At 42.3% G+C, this 26,246-nt stretch overlaps 1 protein-coding gene and 1 long non-coding RNA gene across 2 annotated transcripts in view; one reads left to right on the forward strand and one right to left on the reverse strand.

Annotated features, from left to right (window-relative positions):
• LOC306836867 overlaps positions 1-18,018 on the forward strand; it is a 34,467-nt gene extending 16,449 nt beyond the window's left edge. The window contains exons 2-3 of the long non-coding RNA XR_013780822.1: positions 17,046-17,252; positions 17,677-18,018. This is a non-coding gene — a long non-coding RNA (uncharacterized lncRNA). The remainder of the gene's footprint in view (positions 1-17,045; positions 17,253-17,676) is intronic.
• Positions 1-26,246, reverse strand: part of LOC306836863 (protein NLRC3-like) — a 103,620-nt gene that overhangs the window by 31,798 nt on the left and 45,576 nt on the right. The window contains exon 9 of the mRNA XM_079364205.1: positions 4,201-4,374. Within this exon, the coding sequence (XP_079220331.1) occupies positions 4,201-4,374 (174 nt within the window). The remainder of the gene's footprint in view (positions 1-4,200; positions 4,375-26,246) is intronic.

A 26,246-nucleotide genomic window follows, 5' to 3' on the forward strand; every position in this document is an offset into this window, starting at 1 on the left:
TTCAAACACTTTATTCTTCTTCCAGTTGTTGAGCTCAGCATGTTTGGCATGTATGAAAATGTCATCGTTCACAATGAGTATTTCATCTTTGTGGCTGTCAGTGCATAATTGTGCTTTGAGCACAACTACCTGAAGATCATTCACTTGTCCCAGGTTAACTGAGGCTGTTGTGTTAGCAATTTCTTCAGGCCCTGTGTACTGTAGATTGTACCAGTATTTGTGTTTACCTGTTGCCTTTCCTGCCCGGCTGAGGATTTTCCCACTGTGTGTTTGACCAGTATCATTGTCTGTGAAGGTAATCACATGTCCAGGTTTCAGCTGCAGGCTTTCCAAAGTGTCAATTGGGTGTGTTTGTGTTGTGTCAGAACAGCTACCATGCTCGTCCCCTCTAGACTCTACTGCTGTCTGAAGGGAGTCACCATTTGCAGTCGGTACTTCTTGAATTTCATTGTCAGTGTCAAAGTCGTCAATTGGGTCAGTTTCAGGTAAGGTGTTGTGAGTTTCAGTTACCTCCATCTGATTATCCACTTCCCCAAGCATTGTTTGGTGATCATCTACCTTTCGAAGCCTGGAGTGATGTACACGAACATAGGTGCCTCCGTGCCTGGCAAATATTACTGCTCCATCTTGGCCGATGACTACACCAGGACCCTTCTATTCAGTACAATCTACCCGCTTGTAGTAGACTTTGTCCCATTTCATATCGATCATCAGTGGGCCGCAGTTGTTTTTCGAAGTGCTCTTCTGATCCTCTCAGAGCATTCAGCCTCTGCAAATGCCTTCCTGGCAGCATGTAACACTGTGACGTTCTGGGATATCCACATGCTCATGTTGGTGCCCTGTAGAGCTGGGGGTTGATCAGTGAGCACTGAAGGCAGATTTGGGTTCTGCCCAAACACTAATTGGTAAGGACTGTAACCATGTACATTGTGCAAAGAGTTTTTTGCCATCAAAGCCCAATCTAGGGCTGTCTTCCAGTCACATGCATTGTCCTTTTTTACTTTTAGCAAGATTTCAGTGAGTGTCTGATTGTGCCTTTCCAAGAGGAAGTGCCTTTCCAAGAGGAAGGCACTTCCAAGAGGAAGCCATGTCTCTCATCTGCTCACTGTTGAATTCACCGCCATTGTCACTAAACAGTCTGCATGGAGGGCCATGAAAACTTTTCCAACAGTGAATAAAGTGCTTCACAATCTCTCTTGGTTTCTTGGAGGTGACAATGCTCCCTGCACTAAAACGTGTAAAATGATTGATAGCATGCAGATACCACACTCCTGACTCCTGGTGTCTCTCTTCCCCCCCTTCTGGACATCTACAACACACGTCTCACCCGCAAAGCCACCAGGATTGCAGGTGACCCCACCCACCCGTCTCACAGCCTCCTCAGCCTGCTGCCATCTGGGAGGAGACTGCAGAGTCTCCGTGCTCGAACCAGCAGGCTCAAGAACAGTCTTTTCCACCAGGCTGTCAGGAGACTTAACTCCCTCCCTGCTCTCCCCCCCATTCGTCCCCTCAGCCCTCCTCCCACCCTCTGCCTCCCCCCCTCTCTGCCTCCTCACCCCCTCTGCCTCCTTCCCCCTTTGCCCTCCTCCCCCCCCCTGCACCCTGCCACAGTCCACCCCTACTGCATCTGTCTTCACCCCCCTCCACCTCCACCCCCCGCGTGCTCCACTAATTCACGCACCCTAAAAACTCTGCACAGCCATTTTACTGTTTTTGCTATTTGCATCATTTGCCACCTTTCAACGCACTACCTCACTTTTTAGCTTAATCTGCACTCTGTTTATATTGTAAATATTTTAATTTATTTACATACTACTACCTCATGGTGAATTACTCACAAGTGCCCTTGTCTGTCGATTGTCTGTCGTTCGTTATTTGTTGTCCAAATGTCTTTAGTTAAGTTATCTGTTTTATAGTATTGTTTTTTATTGCTAGTTTTTTAGTGCTCTTTTTTTGCACTGCAGGTTTGCACGGGGGTTGGGGGGATTGCAATTTCATCTGTGCTGTATGTTTAACATGGAGCATATTTGACAATAAACAACCTTGAATCCTTGAATCTAGTTCGTCTCATTATAGTTTGAGGCCATGGGCAAACCTACCACTGGCTTAGGTTGTGGTCTGCTATGTTTAATGCATGTCTCACAGTTTTTGACAATGTCATTGAGAATTGTGTTGCATTCATCATCATTATTACCTGAGCAGGCCAGTAGTTTTTGAAGTCTGACGGCTGAGGCATGTCCAAATTGCTTGTGTAGCTGTAATAAAACTTTCCGTTTGTCCTTTGTTGTCATGTTTTCTGTCACAGTAAGGATTTCCTCCTCATTTGGAATTTCACTCTCATCCAGTGCACTATCATCTGTTATGTTTACACAATAGTGTCCTGAAGATGTTAATTCAAGTTTGACTGGTTGCTTGAACATTGTGGCTTTATCATTTTCAATGTCCAAAACTGCGCTTGCTCTCTTCAGTGAGGTTTTGCTCAAAAGCAATGGAATATCAACAGGGACAACTTCAGTCTCAATTTTACATCTAGTTTGTCCAATCATGGCTGGGATTGTCACTTTCGTTGCAGAATGAACAACTCTACCATCGCCAAACTTGAACGATCGTGCACTCTTTGCATCCGTAATTTTCTGTAACTGACTCTGTTTTAGTCCACTGAGGTAATGATCCAGCCATTTTTCACCACACAGTTCTGGTGCAGGCTGTGCCAATTACAGCTGAGCCTAAAGATTCTACCATGAAAATTTCTGTGTCAGTGAGTGATTCTTTTGACAATAATGTAATGTTACACTCTTCAACAGCATCTGTCACGATGTTATCCTCTGTTAATTTAGCATGTTCATTTTTATGTGGACAATCTTTTGCCCAGTGATATGTGCTTTGGCAGATTGCACATCTGGTTCGTCTCCCGTATCTGTCCACTAGATTTGTGCCTTGCACAGTTGCTTGTTGACTTTGTTTACCTTCTCTCTTGCCGGGAAATCTTGTGAAGGAAGCAGAGTCAGCGTCTACACTCGTTCTTTGTTCACTGGCGCCCTCTTGTGGCGCGCTATCGCCAAAGATTCTCTTCAAAGCTGACTTCATGTTAACAAATGAAAGGCTTGGACATGCTGTAAGTGCTAATTTTTTGTATTTAACACTAAGTCCCGCCGTGTCTAGTAGCTTGAAAGCTAATACGGCGTCTGGAAGCTTTATATTAAACTTACTCAGTCTGTTGTATTTACGTTCAAACTCGACAATGTAATCAGCCATCGGAATGGTATTTTCCCTCGTTATCCGGTCAAACTCCAAGTATGCCTAGTACTGTTGATCTTTTTCCTCTTTTAAAAACACAGAGTCCAATTTTGTTAGAAGTTTAGTCATTCCATCATCCTTATTTAAGTCCTCCGCAGCGATTTCCAGCGTGCTATCCCTCGCTCTTCCGGTTAGCGACAAGGCTAGTGCCAATGCCTGCTTCTTCTTCTCCAAGTCGGTAACTAGCCTCCAAATTTCAACTTCCAACTTTCGTATGACATCTTCTCATCAAATGGTGGTGGTACTTTGTAATTGCCAGCGGCCATCCTCTGCTACCAATGTTAGTTCAATAACTACAACTTAGACTGCGCTTCATACATCACGTTTACTTCCACTCTTCTTCGACACAAAGTACAAACAATACCAACTCTTAGCACACTCAAGTGCGCCCCCTACGACCTCCAGTATATAACATAGACTTAACAACCATGACAACATTGTACACAAATGAGTTAGCTAACTCGCCTTGTGTTGAATTTGTTTTATAGTGTGCTGAATGTGTTCGATTTTACAGCCAAATGAATGACCAGCATTTACTCTTTTCCCATTCAGACCTGTCGTGACAATAATCTGCAGCGCAAAAAGACAAGCAAGCCTCCCGCTCGTTACTCTATACACAATGCAGAGTCGAAGGGTTAACTTAACCAGCCAGCTGCTGTGAAGGGCAGATGTGCCCGGTTAAATATATAGATTTAATTAAATTAAGAGAGGACTGAAGGACCTCCCCATTCTATCTATTTTCTTTCTTAATCTTCATTTAATGATCTTTTTCTCTGCGTAACATATCCTCTGTTCTTTATTATTATTTTTTGTATTGTATGTTTAAAAAAAGATTGATAAATGTGCCTGAATGAATAAAATATGTGATGAAATTCATATAAATACTACAGTCAGTGATCTGACCTCAGAGTCTCCAGTCTGCAGTTTGGACTCTGCAGTCCCTCACACAGCAGCTTCACTCCTGAATCCTGCAGCTTGTTGTTTCTCAGGTCCAGCTCTCTGAGATGGGAGGGGTTGGACTTCAGAGCTGAGGCCAGAGAAGAACAGCTGATCTCTGACAATCTGCACTCCTTCAATCTGAATACAGAATACAAATAAAAATAAGTATAAAATTAAGTATAAAAATAATAATGTGTAATCCAGTCACATGTGTTCAGGTTGTGATGAGTATCTCAACATCACTTTGTCCTGATGAATCAAGTTTTCTCTAAATGATTAGAGGATCATTTCTGATTGTGTATTCACTAAATCTAAATCCTCCAAATGTCAGCTCAACATTCATCCAGCTGTTCATGTGCACAGATGAAGAACAGGCTGCTGATCTCAGTCAGCTCTGTGATGTTACTACATTTATCAAATCACACATTATTCAATCACAAGTTTTCATGATTTTACTTCTTAACAGAACCAGAGGAAACCAGAGGCTTCATGTGCACCTTGTTCAACTTTACTTCACAGAGTCACAAAAACATTTTCACATCAAATCTCAAAATCATTCAACAACAAAAATCTCCAAAGTAACTTAATTTCCTAAGATTCAAATTTAGACAAAAACTGAAAACATATAAATCCTGAAATGTGCAACAATGGAGGATGTGGATTGAAATGATTCAAATGAATGACACAGTCAGTGATCTGACCTCAGAGTCTCCAGTCTGCAGTTTGGACTCTGCAGATAATCACACAGCAGCTTCACTCCTGAATCCTGCAGCTTGTTCCTGCTCAGGTCCAGCTCTCTGAGATGGGAGGGGTTGGACTTCAGAGCTGAGGCCAGAGAAGAACAGCTGATCTTTGACAAACTGCAGCCCCTCAATCTGAATAAAGAATAAAAGAAGTAAATGTAGATGACTTGAGCTTTATACATGAATGTGTGATGTTGTCCACATGAACACACTGATGTGATCATCATCTGTTCATTCCAACATTGAAGGACTTTATTAGGATGCATTAATACTTTAGTTCTTCCTGATCCTTCTTAGATTCAAACACTCAAAGCTCCTGTGAGGAACTTTCATTACGTGTCTGTTTTGGCGCCCCCCTGTGGACAAAGTGAAACCTCTTCTCTCTTTACTGATCTTGTCCTGTACAGTATTCCCTCACTAAAAACTCCTCCTGCTTTCTTTGAACTCTACAAACTACAAGTCAGTGTGAATCTCTTCTGTAGGAAATGTAAAGAAAGGCTTTTCCAGACAACGTCCTGTGATTCTCCTCATGTGACAGCGAGCAGCTGGAAACAGGCAGACTTTCAAAAGGACTTTATAATGTTGGTGGTCTCATTGACTTTAGACAATCATCAAGAGAAATCCAGATTACTTTGAGTGTGTTTCATCAGCAGATCAAACCTCCTCACAGTACGTTTAAATCACAGAGTTTGTTTTGATATAAGATCATAAAACACATGAACGGTATGAAAGAGAGGACGAATGAGTTCACTCTGGACCAGTGACATCATCACTGACATCATCAGGTCACGTGGCTGCTGCAGTGGGAGAAGCTAGCAGCAGGTAGCCTTTAGCAGAAGTCCCTGGATAGTTGGTTAGCATCCGATAGCTGACAGACAGCAGAGTGGGGATTTCCACACAGCACTTTAATTCTCCAAGACTTGATATGGAGCACACAGAGCCAGGTCTCTACGGCTCTATATTCACTCATCAAACATGAGCAGTGATATAAAGACGTGACCTGCACCAACTCCTCACTGAGGGTCAGAGTCCTCTCACCGTCTCACACACATGAAGATGGATGTCAGAGACCAACAACTCTTTCTATCACACACTCAGAACAGAACAGAGGCTCCACCTGGTGGAGCTGTTTGGTACTACAACAACATTCAGACTGTTACACTCTGACTGATGGAGCACAATGTTGAGTCTGTGAAGACAGAAAACGATCCCATCACAGATTTCATTTCTCTCCTTTGACTCACTCTACAAACTGTTCAGACATTTGGAAGGATCCACATCAACTAAATACATTTTTAAATGTACTTTTAAGAAACAGATCTCTGCAGAACTCTAAAATAGATACAAACTGAATACAAAAGACATTTGATCAGGAAGTAGAGCCTGCTGGAGGAAGTGTGGGGATCAGAAAGACAATCATCAGCATATCTTTGACTCTTGTCCCGTGTTGGGAAGGTTTTGGGGATTTGTTCAGGAGAAGATTACAAATAATATTTATAGAAACGGCTTCATCCACTTCTTATTCTACATGTACTCTCGGGTTGGATGGCGTGCTCTGGTGACTCGTAGGCTCTTACACTGGTACACCTTTATATACAGTAGAAGGTCATTCTTGGTCTGCTTCCTCACTGTCTCTGTGTTTTTATCACACAGAAAAGTACTGGACAGTATTCTTTGTGTTCTCAGGACCTTTTCATGCTCTCTGTTCCAAACGCTCAAACAGAAATTAGTAAAAGTGCTTTTGTGTTTTCTGCACCCTCAGCCTGGAATCTGTTGCAGAATGGAGTCCTTGAAGGTTTTTAAATCTAAAATGAAAGACCTGGAAGCAGATTCTACAGGATGCACATGGTTTTAGTTTGACTGCTTGAGCTACTGACTCCCAGATTTGACTCATAGATGGTTCTATCATATTGTTAAATATTGTGTTTTGTAAATTGTCCTTTGTCTCCCTTTGTGTCTGTAACTTTGTGTTTTTGCTGCTGCCTGTCTCGACCAGGTCTCCTGTGAAAAAAGAGGTTCTTTATCTCAATGGGACCAACCTGCTTAAATAAAAGCTTCAATAAAAATAAAACAAATAGTTGGTATCGCTCCAGCAGGAATAGAGAAGAAGGGGATAAATACTTGTACAAAATAATACACATAGCTGCATGAAAGCAAATGACAGGGAGCTGATTGGATGATACATCTGCATCTATTAATGCATGGAAGGTAACAGCTGCAGAAGCTAAAGAAATGTAAAGAATCACGTTTAGACGATGACTTCATGAGTAACTGGAGTAAATGAGTAAAGGAAACGATGCAGTGGAATAATAACATGTAAATACATTTAATTAAATTCAGAGAGGACTGAAGGACCCCCCCATTCTATTTATTTACTTTCTTAATTTAATGATCGTTTTCTCTTCATAACATATCATCCGTTATTTATGATTATTTTTTGTATTGCATGTTTAAACAAAGATTTATAAATGTGCCTGGACGAACAAAATATGTGATGAAATTCATATAAATATTACAGTCAGTGATCTTACATCAGAGTCTCCAGTCTGCAGTTTGGACTCTGCAGTCCCTCACACAGCAGCTTCACTCCTGAATCCTGCAGGTTGTTCTCTCTCAGGTCCAGCTCTCTGAGATGGGAGGGGTTGGACTTCAGAGCTGAGGCCACGACGTCACAGTGAGTCTCTGAGAGTCCACAGTTAGAAAGTCTGTAGTGACACATAAAATAGAGAAACATGACTTATAAAAGAAGAGTTTGATATTCACATCTCACATCTGATGATTAAACAGTTTGTCCTGTTTGGACTTAACTTTACACATCAGTGGAATCTGTCACTGACACAAAAAGTCTCATCACTGGTTTTCAAACCTGCACATTCTTCACCTGTCAATCATTCACTATATGTTACGGATGAATGGAAACTAATGGAGTTTTATTTAGGAGGACATCATGTCTATGGTGTAAAATCCCCCCTCCTTCTCTCACTCTCCTCTACCTGGCTTTATGTTTCCTGGATGGGCGGAGCTTCAGAGCTGATAAAGGCAGCAGCTCACCTGCTGTGAACTCTTTGGGAACAATGGAGCTGACTGCATGTGAATGCCTCATCAATCCTGATAGTTTGGACTGTGAGCTTAAGATGGAAGTTTCCTTTGTTGAAGTCCAATAAGTAGCAGTGAATGAGTTCATTTATTTATCTACTGATTTACTTTGGTTGTTGTTAAGTCATATCTTTAATTCTGTAGTATGTTTCATAGATGAACATTAGCCTGTGTTACATCTGATCTGTGATTTGGATTATGATGTGAAGATTGATGACGTGTTACTCTTTGTCCTCTGACAGAAAACCAGTTAAAAACTGGAGAATAATCGATTGGACTGGAAAGATCTGAGCTCTTTGGTCCTTACAGACAAACCACTGAGTTGGACTTATTCCCTGGAACTCGTGTAGCCTCCTTCCTCTCAAATATTCTTCATCTATAGTCTGTGATCTGAAGTGTGATCTATTCAGAGGACTCTGCAGTAGAAAACCATTTGAAACTCATTGAACAGTAACTCTGGAGGAGGACCATCTCATTCTCATCTGGCTCACTTCTATAAACGTGAAAATACAGAGACTGCTGCAGAATGATCTCTCTGAATGAGCTGTTCAGAGATGATGCTCATGATTGATTGGTAATGCCTGCAGAGGCTGGAAGGGGGCGCTCACAGCACCTGATATCTCTCTTTTCAGGGATTAACACTATCACACATCTCAGTCACTTCTTTGGGAATTCTCTCCTGAATGTGTTCACAAAAAAACTATTAAAGATATTTATGAACTCAGGACAAAAAGATAAAAAACATCAGGTGTGAAAACAACTACGACTGACTGTTTCTCCTGAACATTAACAAAGGAACAGTTTTTAGTGAACAGAGAGGATTATGTTTAGTTTATATTAAGATAAGTCAATTAGTACATGACACTGATTTATAATGTTCATCATATCTGGACTTACTTTGCCTTCCTGCAGTTCCTCACAGCTGGAATCAGTCTCCTTTGTCCCTGCTCTGATGTCTTGTACTTCTTCAGGTCCAACTCATCCAGAACCTCCTCGGACATCTGCAGCATGTAGGCCAGAGCAGAGCAGTGGATGTCAGAGAGTTTCTTCTCTGATCTGCTCTCTGACTTCAGGAACTCTTGGATCTCCTGATGGACTGAAAGGTCCTTCATCTCCGTCAGACAGTGGAAGATGTTGATGCTTCTGTCAGGAGAGATATCTTTACTGTTCATCTTCTTCAGGTTGTTGATGACTCTCTGGATCATTTTTGAACTGTTGTCTGTCTGACCCAGCAGGCCTCCTAAGAGTCTCTGGATCATTTTTGGACTGTTGTCTGTCTGACCCAGCAGGCCTCCTAAGAGTCTCTGGTTTGACTTCAGAGAAAGACCATGAAGGAAGCGAACAAACAGGTCCAGGTGACCGTTCTTACTTTCCAGGGATTTCTGCATCGTTTTATTTAGAAGAACATCAAGAGATGAATCTACATGTGTTTCTCCCAGAAAAGCCTTCAGTACTGTTGTGTTCCTGTTGGTGAAACAGTGGAACATGTAGACTGCAGCCAGAAACTCCTGAACGCTCAGATGAACAAAGCAGTAGACTGTTTTCTGGAAGATCACACACTCTGTTTTGAAGATCTCAGTACAAACTCCTGAGTACACCGAGGCCTCTGTGACATCCAGACCACACCGCTCCAGGTCTTCTTGGTAGAACATGATGTTTCCGTCCTCCAGATGTTCAAACGCCAGCCTTCCCAGCTTCAGAAGAACTTCCCTGTCGGCCTCTGTCAGCTCATGTGGACTCACCTGATGTCCCTCACCATACTTGTTCTTCTTCCTCTGTGTCTGAACTAGCAGGAAATGTGAGTACATGTCAGTCAGGGTCTTGGGCAGCTCTCCTCTCTGCTTTGTGCTCATCATGTGCTCCAGAACTGTGGCAGTGATCCAGCAGAAGACCGGGATCAGACACATGATGTGGAGGCTCCTGGATGTCTGGATGTGTGAGATGATTCTGCTGGACAGATCTTCATCACTGAACCTCCTCCTGAAGTACTCCTCCTTCTGGGCGTCAGTGAAGCCTCGTACTTCTGTTACCCTGTCAACACATGAAGGAGGGATCTGATTGGCTGCTGCAGGTCTAGAAGTGATCCAGATGAGAGCTGAGGGGAGCAGATTCCCCTTGATGAGGTTTGTGAACAGTGTGTTTAATGATGACTTCTGTGTGACATCAGACACAACCTCCCTGTTTGTGAAGTCCAATGACAGTCTGCTTTCATCCAGGCCGTCAAAGATGAACAACAGTTTACAGACAGCGAGCGTCTCTGCTGCCACCTTCTGTAATGTTGGATGGAAAACACGGAGCAGCTCAAGAAGACTGTAGCGCTTATCTCTGATCAAGTTCAGCTCCCTGAATGAAAGCAGGATCAGCAGACTGACGTCTTGGTTCTCTGAGCCCTCGGCCCAGTCCAGAGTGAACTTCTGCACTGAGAAGGTTTTTCCAACACCAGCCACGCCGTTTGTCAGAACCACTCTGATGGGTTTCTGTTGGTCGGGTTGAGCTCCCGTCTTTGGTTCCTGTTGGTCGGGTAAGGCTTTAAAGAGGTCCTGGCACTTGATTGGAGTCTCATGGAGGTTCTTCTTTTTAGAGTCTGTCTCCATCTGTCTCACCTCATGTTGGGTGTTCACCTCTTCACTCTGCCCCTCTGTGATGTGGAGCTCAGTGTAGATCCTTTTGAGGGGGGTTCTACTTCCTTTTTCATCACTTCCTTCAGTCACACGTTCACATCTCGTCCTCAGACTGACCTTATGTTGATCTAAAACCTCCTGCTGACCTCTATCTACTGAAAGAGAGAATGATAGAATCTGATTATTGTTTTCAGATGTTTTTGTAAACGAAGTAAAAAGAGTTTTAATTTCTAGACTTTTGACATTGACCAATAAAAGTCGTGTTTTAGGAGGAGATCACAGAAGCACAAAGGTGTACAGTCTTACTTTGTTCAGTGCTGCTCTGATTGACTGTCTGCAGTCCAGATCCTGGTCTGGATCTTTCTCCACACTGAGGACAGGACGAGTCTCCTGCTGAACCAGACTGGTCCCAGTATGAGGTGATGCACTGTCTGCAGAACCAGTGTCCACAGCTGGTAGAGACGGTATCCTTCAGGACGTCCTGACACCCAGGACAGGACGTCTGCTCCTCTCTAACATGAGTCCTCTTCGTCCCCCTGTGAAGACATGTCTTTAGATATAAACTGATGGTTGACTGATAGAAAATATAAAGATTTATCAAACACAATCTAAAGAGTCAGATGATCACAGAGAGCAGGTAACGCCTTCTTTCTTCTGTTTGGATTCATTTGATTCAGTCAGACTGAACACCATGTGCAGCTTCTTCACAGTCAGAGAATCAAAGAGTCTGATCCTGTCATCCACTGTTTCACTTCAGACAACTGAGCTCGGGTTAGTCCACCTTTGAACTCAGGTTAGACGTGGTGAAACATTGTGAATTACATTGTGCTGGATCAGCAGTATCAGGGTGAACTCACTCTAGGTCCAGTTGACCCAACGACTGACCCCCCTCCTCATTCCCCCGCTGGCCTGCACTCACACTGCTCCAGGACTAACCGGGCCTGAGCACGGTTACCTCTTCTTCATAACATGGTAATATAACACATGCACGGCTTCATGTGAACTTGAAGCGTACTTAGTTTACAACACAGGCAGACTATGAACTAACGTGATGTAAAGTCTGCGTCCGCACATCAGAGAACAACACAGAGAACATGACAGCTACTTGAAGGACTTTGAGGATTATTTTGAGTCATTTAAGCCCCGTTACCACACAGCAGTCCGGTACGGATCAGTCCAGTTTGGTCTGATTATGGCCGATCCCATTTGCGTTTCCACAACCACCCATGCCTATTTGGTAGGCAGCGTGTAAGCCGGATGCCGATAGCTGCTACGCAATAGCATCACACGATAGCAGCTAACAGCGAACCACTAAATAATAACTTCAACAAAGGAGAAAAACGCGACAAAACCAAACCAACACTGGAAGACATCCAGCAGTTCATCTCCTCTGTCACTGTCATGTGACTCTTTATTACAAGAACTCAATCAAGCTTTGTTTCAGAGAAGGCTGTGTGCGGCGAGCAGAAATATAGACAAAAACAATCAGCTGTGTGTTACAGTCAATGGTTTAAACACGGCGGAGTTTTGTTTGCTGGCGTAACACAGGAAGTGACGATTCTTTCGACCAATCAGCGGACTGTAGTGTTTAGCTCCATCTTTTCGGGTCGGCTAGATATTCTTGGCACCCCAACGGAAGGGTCCCAAAAAGTGGGACGGTACAGATCGGTTATTTGGGAATCTTTCCCGGGATTAGTCTCTGGAAACACTGCAAAACGCGCGCCGTACTGAGACAAACTGAGCCGGACCGCTTGGTGGAAACGGGGCTTTAGTCAGAAACAGATAAAACACTCCAGGATTATACTTCATGTACACGTTGAGTTCCCGTGCTTCTGCTCGTGCATGAGAAACTGTATCATGCCTCAAATCACCTCTTCCATCCGTGCCGGGCCAAGACCACGGATCAGAGCGCTCACTCGAGTCAAAGGAACTGGACTTTGGGGGTCAAACCTGCTTTGTCACAGGACAGATTACCTAGTGTGAGTGTGTCCTTAGTGATGTTCCGGTTTCATTTGTTGTCCTTCTCTTTATGGATTCTGTCTCTCCTGGGTCAGACTGGGACATAAAGTCAGTCCTGGACTTTGACACAACCTGCACCTGAACACAACGTGCTCCCTGGCAGAAGGGTCTTTATACTAGAGCTGCACTAATGATGGGATTTGAATCTTGATTCTGTGGATCATTGTCATGAAAAGAAATGTTCCCATGTATAGTTCAATGTTCAGTTCAAATCATTGTTCACTTGTTATGTTGACTGCTGTCATGAACAGAAACACATGAACACTATGATTCCTTTAAGTGTTTGTGGCCGCTGCTTTGGATCAAGAAGGTCTTAAAGACTCTTCAAAAAGTCCCAGGATTTCCAGATTTGGCGTCTCTCATAAGCTATCTCTATATGCAGATGATCTCCTGCTCTACGTCACCAATCCAACTTCTTCCATTCCCGCTATTTTGGATACATTCGAGCAATTCAGAAATTTTTCTGGCTATAAAATTAACCTGCACCAGAGTGCATACCTTCCAATTAAATCTCTCCAACTCCCCAAAACTCTTGGAAGTTTGGCCTTACCAGACTTTTGCCGATACTATTGGGCTTGCAAGGTCAAAAAAAATCATTTTCTGGAAAGTTAAGATCGCTGTCAGTGACCGTCCTCTCTGGGCCAACATGGAACTAGTTTCTACACCTGTCTACATGATGGTCAGTGATTTGTTTGCAGTTACCTCTACCAACCAAACAAGTCACACAGAACTCTATTGTCTCTGAGACCTTAAAAATTTGGAGTTAACATAGAAAGCAACTTGCTCTACACGCCTCATCGAAACCAGCCCCAGTTTTTCGAAACCTTTTTTTTTTCTTCATCTTGTTCCAACCTCGCATTTGAATCCTGGTTAAATAAAAGTCTCCAACTCCTTGATGACCTCTATATTGATGGTACTTTCCCTTCATTTGCAGACTTGTCGAAAAAATTCACACTCCCTCAATTTCATTTATTCTGTTTCTTTCAGATTCGTCATTTTGTGCAAAATCAATTCCCTCACTTTCCTAATCGCCCCCCCTGAGTCTTCTCTTGCTGAAAACTACATAAAAATCCCTGACTTCAATCTTATACAATTACATTTTTAGGATAAACCCGACCCCTCTGAATTCCCGGAGAGCTGTCTGGGATCAAGACCTCCAGATAACTATATCTGATGAACAAGGGGTCTGTATCCTTAATCTTGTACACACATCCTCGATTTGCACCGGCCATAAACTTCTACAATGCAAGATCTTGCACAGGAGTCACTTCAGTAATGCAAGGTTAGCTAAGATTTATCCAGACAGAGCTGACTCCTGCAATAAATGTAAACTTGCACCGGCTGATCACATGCACATGTTTTGGTCGTGCGCCAGACTTTTTGATTTTTGACGTGCAATCTTCGGTACGTTGGGGAAGGTCCTTTGTCGCACAGTGAACTTTGACCCCCCTTGTTGCCCTTTTTGGAATGACCCCGTCATTTGGTTGGTCCAAAACCTCACAACGTGTTATTGCTTTCACTACCTTGCTGGCGAGGAGGCTCATTCTACTCAAATGGACGCATTCGTCCCCACCGACACACAATAGATGGATTCAAGAGATTTTACATGGCGTTAGATTTGAGAAGATTAGATTCTCCCTGAACGGTTCACTACAGGCCTTTCAAAAAACCTGGCAGCCTTTTCTACTTCATATAGATACCTTGCACATTGAAGCTGAAAAACAATGAACTTCTGAGTTTATTTATTCCCCCCACCCTCTTTTTTTCTTTGTTTGTGTTATGATTTGGGTTGTTTTAGTGTGTGCACTTGTGTTGTTAGTTTCCCTGTTTGTCTTCTCCTCCTATGTGCTCCCCTTCCCCCTTGATTGATATTTGTTTCAGCTGCGCACCCAGGTGTTGCTCATCCTACTGCTCATCAACTCCTGCTCTTAAGCCGGCTCTCCACATGCAGCCGGCGCCAGATTATTGTCAACTCACGATGGTATCGTACCTCTCAATCAGGCTCCTTAGTATTTTTGATGTTCCTTGTGATTTGCTCGTTCTTACCCTCTTCGTGTTTTCTCCTCTCGTGTCCTGTCGTCTCATCGTGTTCACTTTGGATTCACCTCACGCGTGCTGGATTAGGGTTGTTGGATCGTCACCTGGATTGTTGTCTGCACTACTCACCTTGGAGCTTGGACTCTCGCTCATTATTATCACTAGTGTCACTACCCCCGTTTATAATAAACTATTGTTGTTACTCTGTTCCTTGGTCTTACGTTTGGGTCTTATTCTGGTTCCTAACAGTTTGGTTGTTTTTTTGTTTTGTTTTTCTTCTTCTCTCCTTTTAAAGTATTTTGTTGTACTATTTCACTTGTTTATATGTTTTGACTTCTGACTCGTCCTCTTTGTCATTGTGGTGTGAATGGCTGTGAGTGAATGGGTTGATTCTAAGGAAGAGGCGCTGCCCTGTAATGGACTTTGGTTTATTATTTTATGATCATGCTCCACTGTTACTGTTGATGTACTTGTGGGGTTATACTGTTGTGCATCTGGAGTATTTTTAAATAGTGTGTCCCCATCCCAATGAAAAAATCAATACAAATATTTGACAAAAAAGAAAAGAAAAAAACCCACAGAGGCCGTGCTGAGCGCCATCTTCTGTTGCTAATAAACGTACTAATGAGAAGTAGGAGGATAACGGGCAGGTTCAAAGGTTTGTAAGAGTCCTCTTAGATTACAGCTTTACAAGGTGACTGAACCTACAAGGAAACGTGAGGAGACAAGGAGTTAGTAAGAAGACTTACTTTGAGTCTGAGGCTCCAGATTCTTTACTGAAGTTTAGAGGATGATCATTGGACCGATCACTCTTCAGAGACAGACAGCTGGGTACAGGAGACTCTGCTCTCTGTCTGCTCCTCTCAAATCTGTTAAAAAACAACAAGTTTTATATTTCTATGAATCTTTGATCAACTCTCTGATGACAAATCTGTAAAAGAAGCTGTAAATACAAAAAGATCTACAGCTGTGGATGATGAGAAGGTTTCCAGGTTTCTGTTGTCAGGAGGCTTACTTTGAGTCTGAGGCTCCAGATTTTTTACTGAACTCTAGAGGACGATGTTTGGACCGATCACTCTTCAGAGACAGACAGCTGGGTACAGGAGACTCTGCTCCGTCCTCCTCTTCCTCTAAACGCACATCCATGATCTGATCTGAAGTCAGTCTGAGAGGAAACACAGAAACACTCACTGAGAGATCAACACAAGAGGAACAGGAAACAGTTTGATCTAACACACACACACACACACACACACACAGCTCAAATGAATGTAAGTAGTGACGTCATTATAAACTGTCTGTGTTCAGTTCACAGGAGGAAACTGAGAGTACAGAAGTGAAGATATAAAAACTCTGGATAAACACTCACCCCGCTTCACTCTTTACTTCTCTCTTCACTGTCTGTCCGTTTAAAATGGAGTCTAACTGACTGAACACTTTCACCTTCAGCCTCCTCAGGTGACCTACCTGTTAATCATGAACCCGGATCACATGTTGCCCCTCCCTCCTCCATTTACAGGAAATCAGCTGTGTGTGTGGATCCAGACAGACCCGGGCGGCGTCTCACTGAATCTCTGCTGAGGTCTTTACAGATGGACGCTCACAGATGAGGAGGACGAGGAAGTGGATTTATTATCAAAGCACATACTGATTAACACCATGGGAGCGTGCCCCGCTGTCTATTGAGCACAAACACCACTTTATAACATGGAGGCTATAAAATACACTTTGAGAAATGAGCTCTGGTTGAGCGCTGGCTTTGTTGAGTCGGCTGCCCGGCTATCGGTACTGTAGCCCGGCTTGAGTACGGGACTTCAGTCCTCCAGGATTTTGAACTAGTCAGACCCGGGGCAAGGGGCTCTCCGTGGGTGAAGGGTCATTGTTTGATGACAGGGAGTTATGTTAACCTGTAGAAAAGAGATGAGCAGCAAGTTCATAAACCCGGTCGGACTCGTTCAGTGTTTATTGATGTTATTCTGAGCAGTGGCGTCATTAGGCCTATTTTAGGGGTCTGAAGCCTCCCTAAAATGTTCTAAAAAATTTATTTTCATATAAAAAACACCAAAAAATTATTTTTTTCAAAAAAATCTCTTTTTTTAAATATAAAAACACCAAAAAATTATTTAAAAAAAAATCTCTTATATTTTTCTAATTTACAAGATGTCCTGACAAATTCAATATGAAGTGGCCAGAATATGAGTTTAAATAAATAATCATATAACCTGTCATTATTGACTTAAATATGATGATGATTCTGTCAGTTTCCCTTCACTTCATCGTGTCAGGTAGAGAGACCCTTCAGCGCGTCGTTATCCAATCCATTCCACTTGTTCATATAGAGACCGCCCACGTGACTGAAAATCCAGTCCGTGTTTTCCCTGCGACCTAGCTTGCACTCCTGCAGCGTGTGTGTGTAAGATGAAGTACACACAGAGCGGCTAGAACAGCGTTAGGAGAAGGACGTGAATGCAGAGTGGATATAAGAAAGTTTTTGAACAAAGTAAGTATTCTTCTCTGCTGCTAGTAATAATTAGTTAGCCCCCAGCTAACAGCACAAAGTCCCATGTAATTAATGAACCAAGTGCTTCCTGTTTGACAAGTAAAAACCTAGCTTGCACAGTTACTTTCCAGCTCTAAAACAACTCTGCTACTTAGCTAGCTAGTTAGTGTGAAATGCATTGTGAAGGCCCTGGTTGTTTATAGAGCTAAGTGTGCACTCTCTTTACCATATACTATCTTTGGGCTGATTTCCTTCCTTCTGGAGCATCAGCTGTGTTTCTCACTTTATGCACGGATGCACACCTGAAACAGGAGTTGAGCTCATTCACTATGATTATCATCATTGGATATTAACAATAATAATACTGATAAAAATACACTAATAATAATAATAATAATCACTCCACCACCCCATTGACCTGCAGGAGTCAGGACAGAGGAGCACAGGGAGTGAGAGGGGAGAGATCTCTACTGGAAAGGTGAGTCTGAAGGATTTCACAGGATAGAGTCATTAGTGATGCAGACAGTCTTTGAATATGATGGAACTCAATATGAATATGAAACATTTCAATCACGGCGCACCATAACAGACTTATGATTGATTAGATAGATAGATAGATAGATAGATAGATAGATAGATAGATACATAGATAGATAGATAGATAGATAGATAGATAGATATGTAGTGGCACTCCGTCTCTTTCTTCGTCCTCTGTATCACTTATTGGAGTCAACTCACAGTATTTGCAACGCGAGTGAAAAAACAAGACAACTTTCCTTTGTTTCGAAAGGTTTACTGAAAAAATGTCAAAGTAAAATACAGGTTTAACAGAAGGTCTAACGCACGGTCAAAAAAACTGTTTTAGCTTCCATTAATATTTGACTCCAACTGCTGACGTTACATCCGTCACATTTAACTACGCAGTGATGTCACGACCGAAACATTCAGAAACATAAAAAATGACCTTTTCACCATTTTAATGACTAAATTATGACCTTACAAACTATTTTAAACATTATGAAGAAACATGAAATTACTGAAAATCTGATTTTGATCATTTTTAACTAAATATTCGTAATCAAATCAATTATAAGCATATTGGCTCTGACTAGATAGATAGATAGATAGATAGATAGCCCATGAAGAAGTGTGTAATGGATGTTAGCGACACGAGCCCATACGAGCCACACAAACACCATGCTACCAAAGATAATTACATTTGCGTACAAAACCTACGAGGTGGTAAACAAACAAAGAGCTGCCAGATGTAGAACATGCAGTTCAAGAATTACAGACGGGGATGCAACAACTTCAAACTTCGTTTAACATTTAAAGTCACACAAAGAACGGTAAGTGGAGGCTAATATTTATTGTGAGTAAATGCATTAGATAACGTTAGCTAAACGGCTAGTTTAAATAGCATTACTGGAAACTACAACTCTGAAGGTACGTTAGCTGAAGTTATGGGGAACGTTAAGGCCCCTCCCCATTTTGTGTCAGAGTCGTGCATTACCTTGTCGGGGATCATTTCTCTTCATTTCTCCTCACATATTTAATTATTGATTATTTGTTTCAGCAGCTGTTTATACAGTAGTGACATTAAGTACTGCAGGCTACTAATAAACGATGCAGTTTACATTACTTGTGCTTACTTTTCCATATAGTGCTACACTATACTCCTACTGCATTACATCTGAGAGGGAAATCATTTACTTTTTACTTCAGTATGTTTGTCTGACAACTTCAGCTAATTTTCAGATCGCACTGAAAACCTTGCATTGCATATTCAAATGTTCTGATTTTGAATGTTTGCAATTTATTTTGTTTTGCAATTAATTCCAATTTCATTACGTGTTACTGTGGCTTTTAAATATAACTTAACTTCATAATTTTTCCTTAACATTCCCCTCAAAATTTGAATTGTTTGCTTCAAATTTGAAGCTAATTTAGGCGTTGTAGTTTACAATCTAATTACTTTAACTAGATTGGTTATAAATCTAGTTTGATCTGCAAGTCATGTGGGCCTGTAATGCATTTTCTGACATCTGTTTAACATGCTTTTCTCTTACAGATATGAAGAATACCAGATCAACAAAAGAATCATAAATGAGTCACAACAGCCGTCAGTCTCACAGTTCATGGACACCCGTGCAGGGCAGTACAGCACAACTCATCCTCAACAGAAAGCAATCACTAATTCAGGACAGAGGAGCACAGGGAGTGAGAGGGGAGAGATCTCTACTGGAAAGGTGAGTCTGAAGGATTTCACAGGATAGAGTCATTAGTGATGCAGACAGTCTTTGAATATGATGGAACTCAATTTGAATATGAGACATTTCAATCAAGGCGCACCATAATGAACGGACGGACAGACAGACAGATAGACAGATATATGCAAGTTTGATCTCAAACTCTACGTACTCCCTCTTCACTGCTTCCTTTGCTAGCTTGTCTGCTTTTTCATTTCCTGAAATTCCAATGTGAGCTGGAACCCACATAAATACCCAACTACAGCCACAGGTACAGTCCAAGCAACGCCCCCTGCGAACCACGCCCCTACAAGCTACGCCCCTAGAAACCACGGCCCCTACAAACCACGCCCCTAGAAACCATGCCCCTAAAAACCATGCCCCCTACAAACCACGCCCCTTCAAACCACGGCCCCTACAAACTACGGCCCTACAAACCACGCCCCTTCAAACCATGCCCCTACAAACCACGCCCCCTTTAAACCACGGCCCCTACAAACCATGCCCCCTACAAACCACGCCCCCTACAAACCACGGCCCCAACAAGCCACGCCTCTACAAACCACACCCCAACAAGCCACGCCCACCCATTTGGTTAAACAAACAGAATCAGTGGCAGAGACAGTTTTTAAACTATAGGAGAACTGCTTTGTCAAATAAGACAAACAATAAAGCGGCCATGCTCTTTTCTTTACCTTGTGTTCTTTGAAGTGATTGAATACATTCAGACAGGAGGGGCGCTAAAAGTTCCCCAGGGACCGCAAACGGGTTCATCCAGTCCGGGTTTTATTCATCATAGAAGGAAGTGATTCCTTTTTTGTTATTGAAAACTGTAAAACAATAATGTATGTGCATCTCATTGAACAGAATATCTGACATTCCTCAGCTTCATTTATAACCACAAAAAAACATGGACACATGAATTCCCTTTAGGAAAAGGCCTCGAAGTAAACAGGATTCATTTTGTCAACAGAGCGGGAAAAAGGGGAAAAGGAAGTTAGCTGTAAAGGCTCCTTTCACTGAACAGGTCACTAAAGGGGACTGTGGACTAAACAAGAAACAAACACTAAACTCAAACTGCCCTGCTGAGGGGGATTCAATTAAACACCACTTTGACTCTGCTGCCCCCTGCTGGAGAGGCAAACCAGCACAGAGTAATAACTGACCTCCAACCCTCATAACATCTTTTTTCTTCACTTGAATCAGAATTGATTCTCTCTGATTTCATCTGAAACAAGACATTAGATGAAGGTGAACACAGCTCTCCATGTACAAAAAGTGTGTCATTAAATATGGAAACAAAAACCAGTAAAGACTAATATGCAGCAGACTACATGAGACTGCAGACACGCTGAGATAAAGCTGATAATAATCCACTTTACATTCTTTAATCTGTGCCAGTAGAAAAGGCGTCGGCACGTTAATATCATGTTCATACAAAAGAGTTCTTATCTAAACCAAGGCGCTTCAGAGTTTTCCATGTTTTTACACCGTGTCCTAGCAGCACGCCAGACGTCTACATGGCGTTGCATTGTTGCATCCGTTACATATTTCATTGTTTGCTCTGTGAAGGCCTGTGCTCGTATGTTTCAATCAACATCGAGTCCTGATTGGCTGTTTAATACAACAGGTGAGGAACTTTGATTTTCCTGCATTCTGATTGGCTGTTCTGATCCAATCTAAACGTTTGAAATGTTCATCAGACACATGATCACACTCAGAAGAATGCTCTCATCTGAATACTTTCAGAAACATGTGGACTGGAGAGTTGTCCTGTTGTTGCACTTTTCCAGCCCTGCAGAGTTTAGTTTGTTTTCATAGAAGTAGTCTATGTAGAGCTGATCTATCATTTAGTATGTCATTATTTGAGTTTGTTTAGGAAGTAGATAGATAACAATGTCCCATGTGTCCTCTCCTGTAATGTGTGGAGAACAGATTGATTAGAAATATCACTGAAATGAACTGTGAGCTGATTCCTCTGTCAGTCCCTGATGGATGAAGATCTCCTCATCTTGCAGAGCTTCTCCACACACAAGATGGTGGAGGTTCCTCCTCTGTGGATCATCAGCTGCTCCTCTCTGCTCCACCAGAGTCCTGATCACTCACATTATGACTGAGATCATCACCAGCAGCTAATGAGAGAAGAAGAGAGATGACAGAAATCAGAAGTTACTGTCATGTTTACATTTTAGTTTCTATTGTCATGACAACCTGTAGTGACCTGGGGCCTGCACCATGAAGCAGGATTCAGGGTCACTTCAGGGTTAACCCTGGGTTTACAGTCATGAAGGTGGTTCACTTCTAAACTGGGAATATCGCCATGGTAACTGACACTGCACACCTAACCTGCTCAGGAGCAGGATATGTTGGAGATAAGAGATCAACCTGTGAAAATCTCACTGACCAATCAGATCTCTTGATGGTGGCGCTCTGTGAGCTGATGGAGAGAGAGCGACAAACACTTCCTGTGTCCCGTCTGATTTGACATCATAGTCCTTAAAGGTCATGATTGTTTGTTCCTGATATCCTTCATCCTTTAACAGAGAAAAAGCAGCGCAGCCTTTGAGTTGTTTTGAAGATGTTCAATGATGAAGAGCTTCTTCTGCCTTTGAATGATATCTTCATATGAATGTTTAGTGTCTCCATGCCGCTCTGTTTGTGATGCTCAGAGCTGCAGCTGAACTTCTCAAACTGTTCTGGTCTCCACATGAAAGAGTCAGAGCAACACATTCAGTTCAGAGAAGAAACACGAGTTCTTCTGCTCAGTTCTGAGGTGAACTAACGATGGGAAGGAAATAGAAGAAGCCGTAGTTTGGACATGAATCCTCTCTGATGTTTCTTTGTTTCTGTCAGTTGTCCTTCCTGCATTTGTTCCTGCAGCTGTGTAACTTTAGTCTTTGAGCCTGTTTGTCTTCAACTTCTTCATATTATTCATATAGTTTGTTCACAGTTTGTTAGATATGATCTGCTGACTGCAGACTCTGTGATGATTGTGATAGGTTAAATGAAGATAGCTCCGCCCCTTTTATGTGAGCGTGCTCTCTGAAACTCTGAGTTTACTTCTCAGGTTGATAAGCAGCTTCATGTGACTGTTCAGCACCATCTCTTCTGTCAGGGTTAGTGAAGCCAGATCACAGAAAACAAACCCTGAGTATGTTGAACTCTCTTCATAGTGTCCACCCACAAAAGGATTTCTCCAACAACAAACAAGAATCTGAATGAATGAAATGAGAGCTGTAGCCACTTTTAGATTGTATCTTCAATCTGTAATGTTCTCTGCTTTAAAGCATTTGTATTGTCATATTGTGGTTCATGTATTTTAATGGATCCTCATCAAGTGTTTTGGAGTTTAATGTGTTTGTTTACACAAAGGACCAACTAGAGACACGAGCTGGAAATTAACAACAGCTATAAACTCTCATCTCATCTCAGCTCATCAGTTTCATGCTTTGTATTGAAACTATGATCAATCACATTGTCCCTGTTAAATAAATAAATTCAAACATGTGGAGGGTTTACTAAAGAACACTGAGAGACTGACCTCAGAGTCTCCAGTCCATAGTTTGGATTCTTCTGAAGATCACACAGCGGCTTCACTCCTGAATCCTGCAGGTTCTTGTTCCAGCTCAGGTCCAGCTTTCTGAGATGGGAGGGGTTGGACCTCAGAGCTGAGGCCAGAGAAGAACAGCTGATCTCTGACAAACTGCACCAACTCAATCTGAATAAAGAATAAAAGAAGTAAATGTAGGTGACAGTGAGCTTTATACATGAATGTGTGATGTTGTCCACATGAACACACTGATGTGATCATCATCTGTTCATTCCAACATTGAAGGACTTTATTAGGATGCATTAATACTTTAGTTCTTCCTGATCCTTCTTAGATTCAAACACTCAAAGCCCCTGTGAGGAACTTTCATTACGTGTCTGTTTTGGCGCCCCCCTGTGGACAAAGTGAAACCTCTTCTCTCTTTACTGATCTTGTCCTGTACAGTATTCCCTCACTAAACACTCCTCCTGCTTTCCTTGAACTCTACAAACTACAAGTCAGTGTGAATCTCTTCTGTAGGAAATGTAAAGAAAGGCTTTTCCAGACAGCGTCCTGTGATTCTCCTCATGTGACAGCAAGCAGCTGGAAACAGGCAGACTTTCAAAAGGACTTTATAATGTTGGTGGTCTCATTGACTTTAGACAATCATCAAGAGAAATCCAGATTACTTTGAGTGTGTTTCATCAGCAGATCAAATCTCCTCACACTACGTTTAAATCACAGAGTTTGTTTTGATATACAGTACAGACCAAAAGTTTGGACACACCTTCTCATTCAAAGAGTTTTCTTTATTTTCATGACTATGAAAATTGTAGATTCACACTGAAGGCATCAAAACTATGGAATTATATACAATTATAAGCTATATATACAAATATTTCTTATATTCTAGGTTCTTCAAAGTAGCCACCTTTTGCTCTGATTACTGCTTCGCACACTCTTGGCATTCTCTTGATGAGCTTCAAGAGGTTGTCACCTGAAATGGTCTTCCAACAGTCTTGAAGGGGTTCCCAGAGATGCTTAGCAGTTGTTGGCCCTTCTGCCTTCACTCTGCGGTCCAGCTCACCCCAAACCATCTCGATTGGGTTCAGGTCTGGTGACTGTGGAGGCCAGGTCATCTTGCGCAGCACCCCATCATTCTCCTTCTTGGTCAAATAGCCCTTACACAGTCTGGAGGTGTGTTTGGGGTCATTGTCCTGTTGAAAAATAAATGATGGTCCAACTAAACGCAAACCGGATGGAATAGCATAACGCTGCAAGATGCTGTGGTAGCCATGCTGGTTCAGTATGCCTTCAATTTTGAATAAATCCCGAACAGTGTCACCAGCAAAGCACCCCCACACCATCACACCTCCTCCTCCATGCTTCACGATGGGAACCAGGCATGTAGAGTCCATCCGTTCACCTTTTCTGCGTCGCACAAAGACACTTTGGTTGGAACCAAAGATCTCAAATTTGGACTCATCAGACCAAAACACAGATTTCCACTGGTCTAATGTCCATTCCTTGTGTTCTTTAGCCCAAACAAGTCTCTTCTGCTTGTTGCCTGTCCTTAGCAGTGGTTTCCTAGTAGCTATTCTACCATGAAGGCCTGATTCACACAGTCTCCTCTTAACAGTTGTTCTAGAGATGCATCTGCTGCTAGAACTCTGTGTGGCATTGACCTGTTCTCTAATCTGAGCTGCTGTTAACCTGCGATTTCTGAGGCTGGTGACTCGTATAAAGTTATCCTCCGCAGCAGAGGTGACTCTTGGTCTTCCTTTCTTGGGGCGGTCCTCATGTGAGCCAGTTTCTTTGTAGTGCTTGATGGTTTTTGCGACTGCACTTGGGGACACTTTCAAAGTTTTCCCAATTTTTCGGACTGACTGACCTTCATTTCTTAAAGTAATGATGGCCACTCGTTTTTCTTTACTTAGCTGCTTTTTTCTTGCCATAATACAAATTCTAACAGTCTATTCAGTAGGACTATCAGCTGTGTATCCACCTGACTTCTGCACAACACAACTGATGGTCCCAACCCCAATTTTAAGGCAAGAAATCCCACTTATTAAACCTGACAGGGCCCACCTGTGAAGTGAAAACTATTTCAGGTGACAACCTCTTGAAGCTCATCAAGAGAATGCAGAGTGTGTGCATAGCAGTAATCAGAGCAAAAGGTGGCTACTTTGAAGAACCTAGAATATAAGACATATTTTTATATATAGTTTACAGTTTATAATTGTATATAATTCCACATGTGTTAGTTCATAGTTTTGATGCCTTCAGTGTGAATCTACAATTTTCATAGTCATGAAAATAAAGAAAACTCTTTGAATGAGAAGGTGTGTCCAAACTTTTGGTCTGTACTGTAAGATCATAAAAAACATGAACGGTATGAAAGAGAGGACGAATGAGTTCGCTCTGGACCAGTGACATCATCACTGACATCATTAGGTCATGTGGCTGCTACAGGTGGAGAAGCTAGCAGCAGGTAGCAATTAGCAGAAGTCCCTGGATAGCTGGTTAGCATCAGATAGCTGACAGACAGCAGAGTGGGGATTTCCACACAGCACTTTAATTCTCCAAGACTTGATATGGAGCACACAGAGCCAGGTCTCTACGGCTCTATATTCACTCATCAAACATGAGCAGTGATATAAAGACGTGACCTGCACCAACTCCTCACTGAGGGTCAGAGTCCTCTCACCGTCTCACACACATGAAGATGGATGTCAGAGATCAACAACTCTTTCTATCACACACTCAGAGCAGAACAGAGGCTCCACCTGGTGGAGCTGTTTGGTACTACAACAACATTCAGACTGTTACACTCTGACTGATGGAGCACAATGTTGAGTCTGTGAAGACAGAAAACGATCCCATCACAGATTTCATTTCTCTCCTTTGACTCACTCTACAAACTGTTCAGACATTTGGAAGGATCCACATCAACTAAATACATTTTTAAATGTTCTTTTAAGAAACAGATCTCTGCAGAACTCTAAAATAGATACAAACTGAATACAAAAGACATTTGATCATTTGCTGGAGAAAGTGTGGGGATCAGGAAGACAATCATCAGCATATCTTTGACTCTTGTCCCGTGTTGGGAAGGTGACACTTCTCACCTGTGCGCCGACGTGAGTGGCCGCACTTTCAGTAGCTCCGTCCCTGTCGTACTTGTCTGATATGTTATTTGTTTATTGTGGCTCTGTG

Source organism: Symphodus melops (genome assembly GCF_947650265.1).
Source record: "Symphodus melops genome assembly, chromosome: 16".
Taxonomy (NCBI): Eukaryota; Metazoa; Chordata; class Actinopteri; order Labriformes; family Labridae; genus Symphodus; species Symphodus melops.